This window comes from Adiantum capillus-veneris, chromosome 26 (assembly GCF_014529385.1).
Source record: "Adiantum capillus-veneris isolate H3 chromosome 26, ASM1452938v2, whole genome shotgun sequence".
Classification (NCBI taxonomy): Eukaryota; Viridiplantae; Streptophyta; class Polypodiopsida; order Polypodiales; family Pteridaceae; genus Adiantum; species Adiantum capillus-veneris.
This window is the reverse complement of record NC_140956.1, coordinates 18212529-18229353: the sequence shown is the minus strand read 5'-3', so window position 1 is coordinate 18229353 and position 16825 is coordinate 18212529. Positions and strand designations below refer to the sequence as shown.

At 42.5% G+C, this 16825-nt stretch overlaps 2 protein-coding genes across 6 annotated transcripts in view; one reads left to right on the top strand and one right to left on the bottom strand.

The window, feature by feature from the left end:
* Positions 1 to 3894, top strand: part of LOC147423077 (BRCA1-A complex subunit BRE-like protein) — a 59750-nt gene extending 55856 nt beyond the window's left edge. For 3 of the 5 annotated variants that reach the window (XR_015186613.1, XR_015186611.1, XR_015186614.1), the window contains one exon: positions 2498 to 2557. Coding sequence is in view for 1 of the 5 variants with exons in the window: in XM_086501753.1 (XP_086357879.1) it covers positions 2498 to 2563; positions 2650 to 2744; positions 2836 to 2855; positions 2909 to 2935; positions 3533 to 3702 (378 nt within the window). In the remaining 4 variants the exon portion in view is untranslated. Of the gene's footprint in view, positions 1 to 2497; positions 2564 to 2649; positions 2745 to 2835; positions 2856 to 2908; positions 2936 to 3532 lie in introns of those variants that run through there. The other 2 variants (XM_086501753.1, XR_015186612.1) reach the window with 2 other exon arrangements.
* Positions 3895 to 5951: 2057 nt separating this feature from the next.
* LOC147423076 (uncharacterized) lies at positions 5952 to 8200 on the bottom strand. The gene is made up of 3 exons (XM_086502311.1): positions 7985 to 8200; positions 6855 to 7151; positions 5952 to 6175 (listed from the first exon to the last, which is right to left on the bottom strand). The coding sequence occupies exons 1-3, from the start codon at positions 8198 to 8200 to the stop codon at positions 6149 to 6151; spliced, it is 540 nt and encodes a 179-aa protein (XP_086358437.1). The 3' UTR covers positions 5952 to 6148.
* Between the last annotated feature and the right edge of the window lie 8625 nt (positions 8201 to 16825).

The window sequence follows — 16825 nt, the reverse complement described above, 5'->3', positions numbered from 1 at the left end:
CTGGACTTTGCACTGACATGCCACGTGGCAGTTGTATGGATTTCCGCAAAACACGCTATTAGCTTTTGGCCCCCCGATTTTGGACTAGATGCTTTTGAGTTTATAGCTTTTCATGTAAATTGCTTTTTATAGGCCAAGCCTCCAAGGGCCTTCAAATATGAGCCAAGGGCTCATTCTTTGGCATGCTCCGCGTGGGGTGCGGAGGATGGAGTACCGGCGATGTACTAAGTTCAAGGTTTGGGGCCAGTGCTCTTTGGGCTGGAACTCCTTGACTCCCGTCTCGTGTGTCTTCTATCTCTTTCGGTTCAGTTGTTATTTGAAGTGCTTAAAGATGTTCAGTCTGTTCTTTTCCGTTGGCACGTGGTGCCCGTCTCGTGACAATGGTATCAAAGCTTCAGGCGTGTGCTTTTCTGAAAGCATACCGGTCCCACCAAAGAGCAATTACTATCACATTCACATCACCCCTCAGGTGAACAAGACATTTGAAGAAGCTTTGTGCCCCGACCCTAGACTTATTAGCCACTCCCGCCCTTACTTCATCACGCATCGGGCGCGCTCTCGTCTTCATTGCTCTGTCTTACAGGGCATAAGCCATAAAGATCACTTGCAAAGAAGGATCAAGGATTCTTTTCAAGCTGCTGTTTTTCTCAGAGGTAGTGTCATGTAGTGGTGGATGTTTATAGCTACCAAGCCGTACACTCCAAGGACTTGGCAAGCTTTCAAGAATTTTTTTGGCCCAAAGTTACATGCTTTCATACATCTTCCTTCGGATTGCAGCTTCTGGCAGAGTGGGGTATTCTGAAATGCTTGCCACAGAAACCATAGCAGATGAAAACTTGAAATTTTTCGACATCTCTCAACAGGTGTCTCTTCTCGAGCTGGTAACCTTGGAGGTCCAGTGTGATTGCTATGTCTTGGGACTACCATCACGGCCACAGGAACACTGTCTGTCCAAGAGCTTATGGACCATGATGCGGTCGGCTACAACATTATGGAAGAAACCTAACCCCAATCTTGGTGCGTCACATATGTCATTGTTCGGTATACTATGAGATACGAGGCCGCTTTCATTGTCTATTCGGAGAGGGCTTTGGACCACTCGCTAGAGTCCTGAGATATTAGGATCGGAGATGGCGTGGGTTGTTTTTGTCACAAGACGGGCACCACGTTGCCAATAGAAAAGAACAGACCGAACAGACTTTTAGCACTTCAATAACAACTCAACTGAAAGAGAGACGACACGCGACATGGAGTGGCGGAATTCGACCCTAGAGAGTATTGGCCCCAAACCTTGGCGTCCCTTTTGGTATTTCTTTATATTGCATCAACACAGTACAAGCCGGTAATCCAGTCTCTGCACCTTCTCCAGGAAGCATGCCAGAGAATGAGCCCTAACCTCATATTTAAAGGCCCTTGGCCTAGAAAGCAATTACAGTGAAAAGCCTTCAAACTTAAAAGCATCTGGTCCAAAAGCAAAGCCAAATCGCTACAAGCATAAATCACAGAAATCCGTACAGCCTGCCACATCGTCAGTCAATGCAATTTTCAAAAATCTCCCTGCTGCCCTTAGGGTTAGGGTTTCCAGAATTAGGGTTTCAGCAGTTGGGGTTTTTGGCAGAAATTAGGGTTAGGGTTTTTTCTCTCGGGCAGCCATGTCATCACTTTGTGACAGTTTAGGCCCCTCGGCCACATATGTAAGTTGGCTCCATTCTTTACGCTTTGACACGTCAGCAGTTTGTTACAGTTTTTGCTAGAGCTGCATAGACACAGCGAAGTCTCGTGAGGAGATTAGACAGCGGGAGACACTTTGAGAGGGAGATCACTGACTTCTTTAGAGCAGAGACTCGACAGTCTGATGAGCAAGCTTCATAGCAGACTTCAGAGCCATCTATAGCAAAGGTAGATTAGTTGACAAAGCCGTTGAGCTTGGGAGAGCTAGACGCCCATGTCTACGAGGCCGATCACGACATCAACGGAGGCTCCATCAAAGGATCAAGACTATTCTAGCACCACATGAGAGACGTCCAATACGACTATTTATAGAGGCGGACATTGACAATGCTCTTCGGCGGCCGATGCAATACATTCTCGGACAACTCCTGATGCCGGGCATCCTTGGACATTGATGATGATGATGATTTTTAGTTTTTTTCCTTCATTTGTTTATTGTATCCAGACATTATATTAGATCCACCAAGATTGTATCAGTTTGGTCAATAGGTCAATTTGGCCTTTTGAAGACGTTTAATATAACATTTCATTTCATCTCTCTCTCTCTCTCTCTCTCTCTCTCTCTCTCTCTCTCTCTCTCTTTCCCCAGCTTCCCCGTGGTAACTTTAGGGATGTGTCCCCTCAAAATCACGTTCTTTAGTTTATTGGTGGTCTTCCATTTTAGTTGGTTTCCCTTGGATTTCAAATCTTTTGGCTGTTGATATGGTTGCGTCTAATAACTGTTGTTCTGGTTGCATTGAGATATCTGAACACCTTCATTTTGTAGGTCCACTTCGCACTTTCAAGTCAGTTTCCCAAGCAGCAGCCCGCAGTAACTCTTCAGAGTTGTCTTGTAATATCATGTTCTTTGTCACATGAAGATGCAAACGTTCTACGTACATTTTGATAAAATTTGTAATTTGTCTGGTTTACATGTAGCATTTTGACAATTTTGGAAAACCTATAATGCGAACGTATAAGGAGTATCCTTGGAGCCCAAGGTGGGAAACATCTGAAATGGCGCAGCGCATTTAGTAAGTTATTAACCGACATTTTGCGGTAGAGCTATCTTTTGAACTATCAACCTGAGTCACTTGTGCACTAATAAAGGCAGTGTTGCAACAGTGAGTACATCGTGGAGGAGAGTACCAACTTCAAGAAATTCTGCAATGATGTCTTGCAGCATCGATGAATGAAGCTTATTCCATGCTGGTGGTTGTGGGAGGTATGTTCGATTCCTGATCTTAGATACATGTTGGATGACAGACTCTACAACGTGATTTATAGAGAAGCTTTGTCGAGTGATCAATATGGGTCACACTTTTTGTCTTTAGTGAAAGCTGTTCACAAAAACTTGTCATGTTCTATTTGAAACCTCATCTATTTTTAAAGAATATTTGAGTTTCAATATCAAAATCTGCAGTGATGTAAACGCAAATGTCCCAGAATTCCTGCTACATCTCAGCTTACAATTGTGCCGCTTTAAGATTCAAAAGTGCCGCTTGAGATCAGCAGAAAAGGAGAATTACTACCTAGATGCTTAGAAAAATAGTGTAAAAGTAGTAAAATTACCTCAATTTTTCAAAAGTTTCTTTTGGAAGAACAATAAAAGGGAATTTTGTATTTCAGAAAATGAATCACTACCTAGATGCTTAGATAAATGAATTTCTACCTAGATGCTGAGAAAAATAGTGTAAAGTAGTAAAACTAGCTCAATTTTTCAAAATTTTCTTTTGGAAGAACAATAAAAGGGAACTTTGCTTTTTAAAAAATTGAATTTTAACAGATACTGGAACTTACATTGTGGTTTGTTTTGACACAGAATTCAGCACTTACATAGGACCCATGGGTTGCGTGGGATCCATTAGTCACACACAGGATCACAAGCAACTCTTCTTGATTACTCCGGCAGTATTTTACCTGCTTCTGATTATTGACCTAAGAAGTGAAAGACACTTTGTGCACACAAATAGCAAAGTGGTTTTGAGGTAGTCTCCAGCATCTTGCACACTTGCCTTCTAATAATGTGTACAAAATTCAAGGTGATACTGCCACAGGGAATTGTAAATATTATGTTGTAGTTTTCTTGACAAAGGTTACCCATGGCCAAGTGCCATTGCTATTTCTTGAATGTTATTTATCGAGCGCTTTTGAATGACGAATGCGACATAAGCCTTCCATCAAGTTTACGTGTCAAAATATGCCGAGTACGGAGTAGTGAGAAGTTGTAACAAGCCTTTAATTATTGCGTAAGACTCCGTGTGTATTTGGTTCTGTTTGAGTTCTATTAAGTTAAAAGTAAGAGGTCCTTGGGGTGCTAGTAAGAGTGCAAAGTCTGCAAAGCAAACATGGCATGAGACAAGAGTGCAATATCAGTAGAGAAGGGGGTGGGGGACTAGGAAATATTTTCTGCATGAGGTTAAAGTCGATGGAAGTGTGCGATTGATGCCTTGGAATCCAATGGTTTAGCTCTTCCATTGTTGATGCTCTTCCATTATCTGGAAGAGCTGGTTGATAAACGCCAATGACTCCATAGCGCGTGAATGATCTCTGGCAAGATATTGGAGTAGTGGATAGCTCCTTGCTGAGAACTTGTGAGCATTGTGCTTTACATACTCCCTCGAGTGTGGTGCTGCAAATAGTTGTTAACACTGGCTCTCCCTCGTGCATTCCAATAAGCCTGCACTGTAATTGGTAACATATCAAAAAGTCTTTGAGTTATAACCAATCCCGGTAAGTGAGAAAGTCGGTTCCTCAGCTGGCCCCTTGCAAAATAGATGAGATTCAAAGAGCAAGGAAAGTTCACTTCAGACCACAAAGCATGATAGCGGTCCACATTACACCATGCCACTAATTGCTCTCTAATCCAAATGAGCATGGGGCAGATCCTTAGCCAATGCAATAGACTCAAGGACAGAGTGTGCAACAAGTGCAATTCATGACCCACATTACTAGTCCATGTGGCAATCTTGCATGTGCCAGCATCCTCTCTCTCTCTCTCTCTCTCTCTCTCTCTCTCTCTCTCTCTCTCTCTCTCTCTCTTATTGGTAGTTTCTTGAGCATTTTTGTCAGACAGGTTGTACTCTGTAAACTTACCCCCAATCCAAAGATATTCATGCCTATTTCAGATGTCAAAATTTTGAAACTTACTTTCAAGCAATTGCTTATAGCCATTGAAAGGAATGTGCCATGGCGACTTCTACAAATATCATGTGTGCATTGAGAGACGATGCTTTTAACTCCAGAAGATTCTCACATTTTTTGACTCGGATTTAATGGGTTGGTTGAATCCTTTTCTATTTCATTTTCTGTGGGGACTTTTATGGTAGAATGCCTTTTTAGGGTTTGATTATTTCTCAGTTTTCATTAGTTTCCATATGATTTGCATGCCTTTGGGTGAGCTCTTTGCATATACCAACATTGGCACAAAATTTATTTCTTAGTCTACTATTCCTTAGTATGCAATTTGTGTAGTTGGTGCACCTATGGACCCGAATTTTCTCAATGATCCTGATTGTGTCGGTGCTTCATAAGATGGGTCATAGGGTGCAAATGATCTCCAAATACATTGTAGTCTAAAGTCCCGGGGCATTCACTAGTCACCATATGCTTGCACTTGAGGTAAATTCTACAAAGGAGAGAACCGTATATAGGGATAAATAAGTCAATTTTGGTGCATGTAGGTTGTCACATATCTCTATTATTACCAGTGAATCCCTTGGGGGTAAAGTGCTCTCCTACGGGATGCGTGGAAGAGAGAGAGAGAGAGAGAGAGAGAGAGAGAGAGAGAGAGAGACAGAGGTAGCTCTACATGCAATTAAGAGGTTGCTTGGTGAGTAATGGTCATAGGGTGCAAATGATCTCCCTACACGTTGTAGTCTAAAGTACTGGGGCATTCACTAGTCACCATATGCTTGCACTTGAGGTAAATTCTACCAAGGAGAGAACCGTATATAGGGATAATTAAGTCAATTTTGGTGCATGTAGGTGACATCTCTCTATTATTACCAGTGAATCCCTTGGGGGTAAAGTGCTCTCCTACGGGATGCATGGAAGAGAGAGAGAGAGAGAGAGAGAGAGAGAGAGAGAGAGAGAGAGAGAGAGAGAGAGAGAGGGCCCTACATGCAATTAAGAAGTTGTTTGGCGAGTAATGTCATTAACAATATGGTCTAAAGTCTACAAGACTTCTACAAATGAACAGAACTTGGAGAGATTCAAAAAAATTGGTTGTGCAACGTAAATCCAAATTCTTATTCTAAGCATGCATTTTTTTCCCTTCAACACTTTGTTTCTGAATTGTCTAAAGCTCCACTTTAGTGTAAGCTCTCTGCTTAGCTTCATCAAGATACAACTTAATTCCAACAACCTTGGATACCATTTCAAAAAAGAGAATGTCACTTTCCTTTCTAAACTGATCTTTTTGCTATATCTTAACCTTCTAGTATGTGTTGCAACCTGATGGTAACTGTTACAACAAAAGAGAGTTAGAAACTATTTGCAAAGAAAGAAATGTGTAATTGGGGATTGTTAGAAATGCTCTTAAATTGAGAAATATTTTCCGTTTTTTTCTTCTTAAAAGATCAAAAAGTTAATCCTACACGATGATTGTGAGTGTGGTAGGTGCTTCCTAAATACCCACATACGCAAGGAATTCAAAATTGGGGATGTGTGATGTGCATTAGCCACACATATGCATCATATCTTTGACTATAATAATGAGAAGTTGCAGCTTATGCTTTGGTCGGATAAGTTTCATGTTGTGGACTACTTGTTGCATTGAAAATGAGAATTGGCTGTTCAATGTGTTGCTCTTATAGAAGTGGCTAATAAATGGTAGAAACAGTAGGGCTAAGTGTTGTGCATGTTGTGTGTGCATGCACAAGCACACGATACGAGCTGTAAGCTATTGATTTCGACTTCCAGCTCAACCTAAACACACATCACATTTGAACGAATGACTATTATGATTACGATGTGTTTGCGTCCTCTATCGTGCAACATATACCTTTGTGAACACCCTCGCATGAAAAGTTACCATAAGCACTTAATCAAGTGTGCATGACATTGAGCATGCAAAACATGGATGCAAACTTAAAAACCTTGAAACAAATTTTACACAGTATAGAGAGGAGATAGTAACCTACCTTCACACGTGGAGGAATGAGCACAGTGTCAATGCCATGGACAGAGAGAGTTGCGTAGTTGGTGACATCGGGGGAGACAACCCAAGAACGATTGTTGATGGAGATAAGAGTAGTGTCTGTTTCAAAGAAAATGCTGAGTTGGTAGCTATTAAAGAAGGAGCGTGGCATCCAAGGATTCCTTGCGGTGGCTAGCTCGATAGTGTTTGCGTAGTCATGGGGATTGTTGACCATGTGGTACTTCAAAATGGCTGATGTCAATGTCTTGTTGGCAGTTGGGTCTGTCAAGCACGCTAGTCTCTATACACATAACCGTTGATTAATGACTCACTCTTAACTTGATCCCTTTCATGTAAGAAACAAATTAGAAATCTCAATCTCTACTTATGAGTACTTTGTCACATCTTAAGCTACTATGCAGGTTTGGGAAGTGCAAGAAAGAATTGATCCGTGTATGCACCCACACAAACACTTTGCTTGAGTGAATGGTATGGCCTCAAAATTTGTATTGCATGTGTGCTATCCTTGGAAGGGCAAAGTAAGATTTAATGCACATGTGCCTTCATAGGAATGCACTCAGCTTGAATGTATGCTATCCTTTAAAAGGCCTCAAATTTGTAGTGCATATGCATGCAAGGGCAAGTAAGATTTGATGTGGGTATGTCTTCATATAAGGGAGACAATGCACACAATAACTCCCACATTATGACTTACCTCAACATCATGAGCTTTTGTGAGGGAGGCACGGCATACCTAGCTAGGTATGCGGTGCCTCCCGAACAGAAGCTCATGATGTTATGTAGGCTCCCTTTTCCTACATGAGAAAATTTCTAAATCTTCTTGTGCCCACAGCCAATGCAATTGTAACCTAGTGGTTAGGTGGATGCGTAAAGCCCCGAGTTCGATACCCATCAGGATCTATCAAATTTCAATCGTACCTTAAAGCACTCACACAAACACTTTGCTTGAGTGTATGCAATGCTTTGAAGCGCCTCAAGTTTGTAATGCATGTGCGCTATGTTTGAAAGGGAGACGGCCAAGGTGCAGGTCTCATACAAACAATGTATGTGTGTGTGCGCGCGCGCGCATGCTATCTATCATATACATAAGTCAATGAAAGGAGACGTGCATACCTCGAAGGCGGAGTTGAGTGGGGCAAAGATGGTGTAGAAGGGGGGAAGGTTGTAGGGGGTGATATTGACGGCATTGGCAGCGGCCACGAAGATGGAGTAGGTGGCCGGCAGGATGAGGCTGAGGTCGTTGGCGCCCTCCACGCCCGCCGCCGCTGCCCACCACCCCGCTAATAACACTCCCACCCCTACTAATAACTTCCTCTTCTTCGTACCCATCCTTTCGGCCCCTCTTCTCAACACGGCCCCTTCTATATAATCACATGCCCACCCTTTTTAATCTCCCTAGTCGTAGTAGTATTCTTTGTGGTATTAAGTAGCATTAGTCTAATGTATTTTTTCTTGAGAGAAGTAAGAAGTTGTACTAATAAAAGAATGGCAAAAAAAAGATACATGTGTCTCTCAAGTAGGGGGAATGGACACCTCTTACATATGCTCACTCACTGAAAAAGGTCAGCGATCCTGGATCTTAGAATTTCATTGCTGCCATTTTAGTGATGTTTGCATTAGTCTAATATTGGTCTCACTTGCTTGTGTTGAATTTTGGATGATGAAGGGGACACGGTCCTCGATTATAGTAACGTTGCAATTACCCCCTCTTTTCTTTGTCTTGTGAGCCTCCAAATGGAACTATTGCACGGGAATTTAACCTTTCTTTTAGCTTTAGTTCCACATTCTGCTTTTGTGTATATATAACCTTAAGAATCTTCTATTGATGTCATGCTTGTGGAACCATCATTTTAAGATTTTAAGGTTTTTATACTGCAAAACTCACCGGCTCTTAGATTAATCCACCATTCTATCCCTCACTTTGCACAATCAATTTTCTTTCTATTTTTTTGGCCTATAGAAGGCCTTAGTAAAGTGTTGAACTCTTGGGGGCAACTGTGGACCATTTGATAAAGTTTGTTGATTAGTGCCACATGGAAAATTTGATTGAATGATGAAACAAAACTTCTTCTCTTCCTTTTCTTTTAACACTAGTTTTGTAATTAAACACTCGTTTTGAGACACTAAAGTGTCATGTTTTTCTAACAACCTGTCATAATTATTTGGTGAAACTAAAAACAAGATTATAGTGATGAATTTTAAGATGAAAAATCATAAAAAATTAGTGCAATTTTAACAAAATTTTCATAAATTGAATATAATATCTCCTGACAAACGTCAATGAGGAAAAACTTAAGGTTTATAATGTAGTCGCTTTCATTAACATGATGAGGTTATGGAAGAAAATTTAGGTTTATAATGTATGTATATGCCAACATCCATCAGCTAAGAATTTTTCAAAGTTTCAAGCTCACATGCATCTTGTAATTGAAGCTTATTTCAAACAGTTTAGAATACATAATTTTTGCAAAACAAACACTACTATGAAAAACCAATGTGTAATGGAATTGGCCTATTAACTTGAGAATAGTGGAAATTAATGAGAATACTTTTAAGAAATTACTTTGTGAGTATAACGAGTGAACATAGTTGAAGAACATAAACATAGCAATTAGTTAACTTGGCATGAACAATACTTTTGCAAGAGAGAGAATTTTAGAGAACATGACAACAATTGAGGAATGGATTTATGTGGAGCCGGTCTCCCCTTCAATAAGCATTTGTATTATGATTTCTCCCATTAAGAGAGACTTGTTACAATACAATCTTTGTGTCCCTTGTGACCTAGGTGATGCAATGAAGATGGAAAGCTTCATGCATCACAAGCATAACATAAACTTTGAAGCATAGGAGAAAGCTGGATTCACTTTTGGGCCTTTCAGTTCTAGAGAGAGAGTGGCGCTCGACCAATGAGGAAGAGGCTAACGTTACGTTGAGAATCGACATTTTGGAGCCAAGCTCTTTTAAAAAGAAGGGAGAAAATATTATTTTTGTTCATCAAATTGCACAATTTCACGCTGTTAACCCTCACGGCTCACGAACACCCCATCACCTACGACGGACGTGTATTATGTATTTGGTAGAGTCAGGTACCGGGCTTGTCGGACCAATAGGAAAAGGGTAAGAGTGATCGCCGATGAGAGGCGCACTCTAACTGGGACATTCAAGGGATTAGTTGGCTAAGCATGGGCGCCCAAGTGTGAATGGGGTGAGCTCATATAAAAGCCAACTAAACCTAAAATTCATGGATTCTCTCATTTGTGCAATAGAAGAGTGCTCTTGCTCCATCTCCATCTCCATCTTCTTCTTCTTCACCTCCTTGTGTGTGTGTGTGTGTGTGTGTGTGTGTGTGTGAGAGAGAGAGAGAGAGAGAGAGAGAGAGAGAGAGAGAGAGAGTGATCGAGCATTGCGGCGGCACGACGGCGGTGAAGCGGTTGAGCGCGACGTAGCGGCGTCTCCTTCTTCTTCGCGGCAAGGAATCCTCCACGGCAGGAGCATAGAGCGGTGAGTGACACACCATTGCCCTCTTTTGAGCTTACTAGTTAAGCTAGTTGTGTGCTTGGAGCCGTCTGTGGCTCGCACACAGTGTTAGGCAAGGCCCTTGCTTCGACAGTGCGGCAAGGAGCGCACATTTTTGGCACCGTTGCCGGGGAATCGCCCTGCACTAAGCCCAAGAGGCACTTTGTGCTTCTCCTATGAGTTGTTTGTAGTAGGAAAGAAGAGGAAGAGGAAGAGGAACGAGTTATTTTTCTGCAAGTTGTTAATTTTTGTATTGTCTGCAAGTTCTGTGATTTCTGCATAATGTTGCGTTTTCTGTTTGCACACAGTCTTTGCAAGGTTCGTAGTCGTTAGCTTGTTCGCAGTGAATGAATAAGTAGGAAGGCAGTTAGCAATTTCTGTTTGCACACAGTCTGTACACAGTTTTCTGTCAAGGTTTGCCTGCACACAGTCTTTGCATAGTAAGGTAGTGAGAGAGGAAGTAGGTGGACATTTAGCCCACTGTCAGTAAGCAGTTAGCAGAGTGGTTAACAGATTAGTTAGTAGATTAGTTAGTGGTTAGCAGCACTGTTAGTAAGTAGATAAGGTAGTGAGTTGTTGACAGAGAGGTTAGGTAGGTGTTGACAGTGTGTGTGGCCAAGAAAGGGTCACCTAAACCGCGCGCGGTCGTCGCCTTAAAAAAAAAATAAAATAAATTTTTTTAAAAAATAAATTAAAAAAAAAAACTGAAAATATTTAAGCGTGAGTGACTGGGGGGCTACACTAAAATTTTGATCGGGATCATTTCCCCAAGCCCAAGCCCAAGCCCAAGCCTAGGCCCAGGCCCCAGTCCTCAGTCCTATGATATATACTAGACTCACTCTTATATATATACCCTACCCCCTCAAAAGGGAATGAGAGCATGTGGGGCAAGTCCTCCACTCTCCTCCCTTCTCTTTCCACTTGCACCCTTAGACTTTCTAATTTGGGCCTAATTCCCTACTAGAAATTGACGGTTTTAGGGATTCCGAGGGCATAAAGTGACCAAACGGAGGGCTATAAAGCACGGCACGTCCCTCTAACCGAGACGCTCGTTTTGAGCTATCATACGTTCTATTCTATAGCTGGGTCAAAAAAAAAAGGACCAAAAAATAATAAAAAAAAATTAAAGAAAAGACTTGGGTTGCAAAACACCCAAAAATACTAGGTGAGCAACCTTCACGGGCACTCACTGACACTTCTAGGGGATCCAAGTCATATGAACCTACGTTCTGGACGAGTGTTAGAGCACGAGCATATTGGTAGTGCCTCCATTTACGCGGGCACCCATTATTCCTCCACCCTAGGTTTTGGACCTTCGGCTGGGACTCAAGGTAGCGCAACCCAAGATCCTCATATCGCGTCTAGTGATTCTTCCTTTGACTACGAAGTCATGGAGGGGTATCCTACACCAAACCCTGATAGTTCAAGTCAAGACATGCATGCCATGGGCCCACGGCCCGGGTCCAGCGTGTTTAGCCGCTTAAAAGAGACCCTTAGTAGAGCTACTCGCTCCGAACATGCGGTTAATGAAATAAATGAAGGGAGTGGGGAAGTAAATTCGTCATTCATGCCTAAAATAGACCCTATGCTTCTTGAGAGTGTGCATGTGAATGTTCCATCCACTGCACCTCCTGATCCTTTAGGACTATCTCCCTCTAAGGTTTTACTACCCGATGGTAGGAGTCTTGCCGAAGTACAAGAGATCGAACGCTATATGCAAGCAACAAGGGAGAGGGAAATTGAGAACCTACGAAGGCTAGAACAAAGTCGAGCCCTGAAAGCAAAGGCTCCTATGACAAAAATCATGCCAGCCGAGCAACCAAGTGCTCCCAAGGTAGCAGTCACGGAGGGGCAAGCGATGGGGAGCAATAATGCTTCCACTTCGAGGGAAACCTCCAGCACGCCAGGCCTAGATGGGATATTCCTAAACGAAAATTGGGAGTATGACCTACAAGCAGAAGCTTTAACTGATTGGTACACAGGACACACCTATCATGTGGGTTGGTTAGATGTTCTACAATCCACATCGGGTGCTACTAGCATAGATGAGCAACAACAAAAAGTCTGTGATGTCCTCCATAGGATTGTCGAGTTAGAAAGACAGAACACAGGGATCAACATGCCTTCAATAGGCCTAATGAGATTCTTGGATACGGGAAAGGCCAACCAACCAACCCTATCACAAATGGAGACTCCCTCAGTGAGCCCCATTGATCCTCCATATGTTGTTTTGCCAGGAGCCTCAGTACAATCTGAGCCCACAAGTGGCAGCTTTACCTTCCCAGATCTAGCTCATCTTTCGCTTAATGACACTACGGCTACCATGCATATCCCAGTGGTGAGCATGATAAGAAGTACACCATGGAGTTCATTTGTTAACACTGCGCCAATGCCTAGTAGCACAGTGCCCCCAACTATACCTACATGTATGTATCAATCATGTGCACCTGTCGTACCTCAGCCTCATGTAGCTCCTACACCTCCGATTATTCCAAGAGCTTACAATCCACAATGGCATTATCCAAGCTCTTATACAAGTGGAGCCATGCCATTTAATAATAACATGCCATATCAGGCACCCCCTATGCCTAGGGCACGCCTATAAACTTTGGACCACCGTCTGGTACACCACCATACGAAATATGGGACCCAAGAGCCGCGCATATGCCAAGGCCAAGGCCAACTCCCATCTCACATGTGCTTCCAGGAGCACATACACCCATTATACCTGCTCAAATAGGAGATTTGGCAGCATTTGCTCAAACTATCGGTCGCTCTATTGCGGAAAACATGTGTAGTGCATCTGATAGAGAGCCTAGGAGCAAGGCAGTTCAAGTAGCTAAGCTCACACACAAATTCAGTGGAGACGGAGATGCTAGAAAGAATATGGAAGTCTTTGAACATGTGTGTGATTCCTTGGAAGAGCACAATGAGCTACATAAGTGTAAGGCTTTGACTTTGACCCTAAGTGGAAAGCCTGGAGATTGGTATAGAACCTTAAGAGTAGAAGAGGAAAAGATCTACTCTACTCTTAGGAGACTGTTCTTAAAAGAATACATACGAGAAGGAGTACTTTGGGGTGTAGCCTCTCAGCTCCAGAAAGCCCAACGAGAAGAAGGTGAATCCGTGAGAGACTTCATTAGTCGCCTAAAGAATTTGAATTCTCGATGCAATCCAAACGAGCGATTCAACAACAACCAATTGCCTAAGCATGGGCGCTCAAGTGTGAATGGACGAACTCATATAAAAGTCACCTAAACCTAAAAATCACTCATTCTCTCATTTGTGCAATTGAAGAGTGATCTTGCTCCATCTCCATGTTCTTCTTCTTCATCTCCTTGTTTGTGTGTGTATGCGTGAGAGAGAGAGAGAGAGAGAGAGAGAGAGAGAGAGAGAGAGAGAGAGAGAGAGAGAGAGAGAGAGAGAGAGAGAGAATTGCAACGGCATGGCGGTGGCGGCGGCAAGGTGGTTGAGCACGGCACAACGGTAACTCCCTCTTCTTCACAACGAAGAATCCTCCACAAAAGCGAGTGTAGAGTGGTGAGTGACACACCCTTGCTCTCTTGAGCTTGCTAGATTAATGTGGTTGTGTGCTTGCAGCCATTTGTGGCTTGCACATAGTGTACGGCAAGTCCCTTGCTTTGACACGTGCAATAGAGGCACCAACGGATATGAAGTTGTGAGTAGAGCCAGGGTCAAACAAGATGAAGGCATCCTGCTTCCTTACCTTTCCCCAAGCATAGCAGAGAGGTGATTCGTTGCAATGAGCATCCACTTTTGGAGCTTCTATGGTGGAAGCTCTAGGAGTCTTATTGCGGGCATTTCTCTTGAGGCAAGAATGATAGCCATGTCCTTGCTCCTCACACTTAAAACATTTATGGTGCTTGCAAAAAGTTTCAAGCTCTTCAGGAGAGAGTTTTTTTTTACCTTTGTAAATTTCCTTCTCCTTGTACCGATTGTTGTTGTTGTTGTTGTTGGAATTGCCTTGGGAAGAATTTTGGGCATTGGTTTTCCCCTTTGCATCACTTTTGTCTTTGCTTTCCATGGGCTTTGACATTCCATCTAGCTCCTTGTTGAAAATTGATGCACAAAGCAACCATAGTCTGATGGATTACTTTGGTGATAGAACCATGCCATTGGGAGTTGACGAACTCGGCCATCTCTTCAGGCAATCCCGCACAAAATTTTTGCTTTTTCTCGATAAAGTCTATCTTTTGAAAGACAGTAGCCTTGAGATGTAAATCCCAAAACTTGTCTACATATTTGTGGATAGACTCATGGGAGAGAAGTTTCAAACTCCTCCATCCGGTAAGCACTTTGTCCTTTGCATCGCTTGCAAGGAATTTCTTCATGATGGAAACTCGTAGAGTTTTCCATATCTTTGGGGCTTCACCATTGCCACAAAGGCTAGCCCACCATTGACAAAGGCTAGCCCACCATTGACAATCCGATTTCTAGAAGTGCATAGCTACATGGTGTAGCTTGGAGGACTCCATGAAGCCCTTGTCTCCAAAGGCCGCATCCAATTGATGGATGAAGGCCAATACTTTGTCGGTAGCACCAGAGGTGCCATCATAAGGTGAAAAGAGATATACTATTTACTCCCTCCTTGAACTTCTTTAGCTTTTGGGACCTTCACCATGCAGGGTATAATTTGTGATGTCCTCCCCTCTTGTATTCTCTAGAGAATAGCCATAGATTTTGTCGGAAGAGGAGGAAGTTGAAGAAGAAGGAGAAGAGGGTGACCTATTTCTTGCCCTTTTCTTCCTTTGTTTCCTCTCTTCCCTTTTGGAGTGATAAGGAGAAGGACTATAGGTTGACCGTTTCCTCTTGGGAGGAGTTGGCGACCGTCCAGACCGCCTTCTTTGTGGAGATACATCTTCAGAGGAACTTACAAATTCATTACTTCCTCGCTCTTTGGATTCCTCCTCTCATATCAGAGAGAGTCTTCTTTTGGGGGTCTCATCAAGAGGACTCCTAATCTCTCTCTCTCCTCTTAGAGAGGAAGGGAAATCCCATAAGCACGAAGTTGTTGAGTAACTTCGGCTTGCAAAGCAGGGTTGTCCATAGCTTGTTGCAAACTAGTAACAAGGTAATTAACAAACATGGGGGCATCATCATTAGCACTTTCATGTACAAAATCAAAGTTATCAATGTTTATTCTACTCTCTTGGTTATTGTCAGCCATGCTAATTAAACTTATGTATAGAATAGTGTGTGCTTTTGGTACCCTCAAAAACCTTATTGTCTAAATCAGTCCTCAAGTAGCCACACTCGTGGTTTAGACACTATTGATTGCAAAGGCTAGTGGAGAGGGTCTAATATTGCTTGGTTGATTATGGTTCCTATTGAGCTTGCTCGTAGCTCAATAATGGTTAAAGCCAAAGGCAAGCCCCAAGAGGCTCCATTATTAAGAATATAGTTCCCAACGGTGTACCTCAAACTAAGTCCTTCTCAACAAGATAATAGATCCCTGTCCCACTTACCCTATTACAATAAAAAGGCCCAACCTTTCATGGAAAACTTAAGGACCTCTCTTTTTAAGCAAGAAAAGAGAAATCGATAGCTCTGGTACCAATGTAATGGAAATGGCCTATGAACTTTGATGATAGCGGAACTAGGAGAATTAAAGAGAGCATATTTGTGAAACTACTTTGAGAACATAGAGGGTAGACTTAATTGATTGTAGCAAAATAATCACAGTACTTAATTAAATTAGCATGAACAATAATTTTGCAAGAGAGAGAGAGAGTTTAGAAAACTTGACAACAATTGATGCCAGATTTATGTGAAGCCGGTCCCCCCTCCAATAGGCATTTGTATTAAGAATTCTTTCATCAAGAGAGACTTGGTATATTATAATCTTTCTGTTCCTAGTGACCTAGGTGATTCAATGAATATGGAAAGCTTCATGCATCACAAACATAACATAGACCTTGCAAAAAGAATTAACTATCCCAAGCCTCAGTCCCAAGGCCTCAAACACCTTCAAAGGTGGAGAGAGCTAGGAGGGAATGAGGGTAGGGAAGAGGAAGAAGAAACATTCATAGGAAAAAGAAGTAGTTCCTCACTTATCATCCCTCTTCTTGCTAGCATACATAATAGCATAGTAATGAAGATGGAGAAGATGGAAAGCTTAAGCATTGAAGCATGGCTCTTGGTTGGATTTTCATTCCATAGCCAAGAGTGTTGGTGTAGGATCTCAACATCTCTACTAGCTTGGAGAAGGAGAAGGAGATAGAGCTCTTGCACTATGCACTTCACACATTGAGTGTGTGTGTGGGAGAGTATACCCCCCAAGCTAGCCCCTTCTTGCTTTGGTCAACCCCCTCTTCCAGCACTCCCTGGCATTTGATTGGACCTCCTCACTGGGTTGGTCAATCATAGGCCTAGTGCATAACAAGCAACAAGAGTAGCCCTAGGACAAGTGTCCCC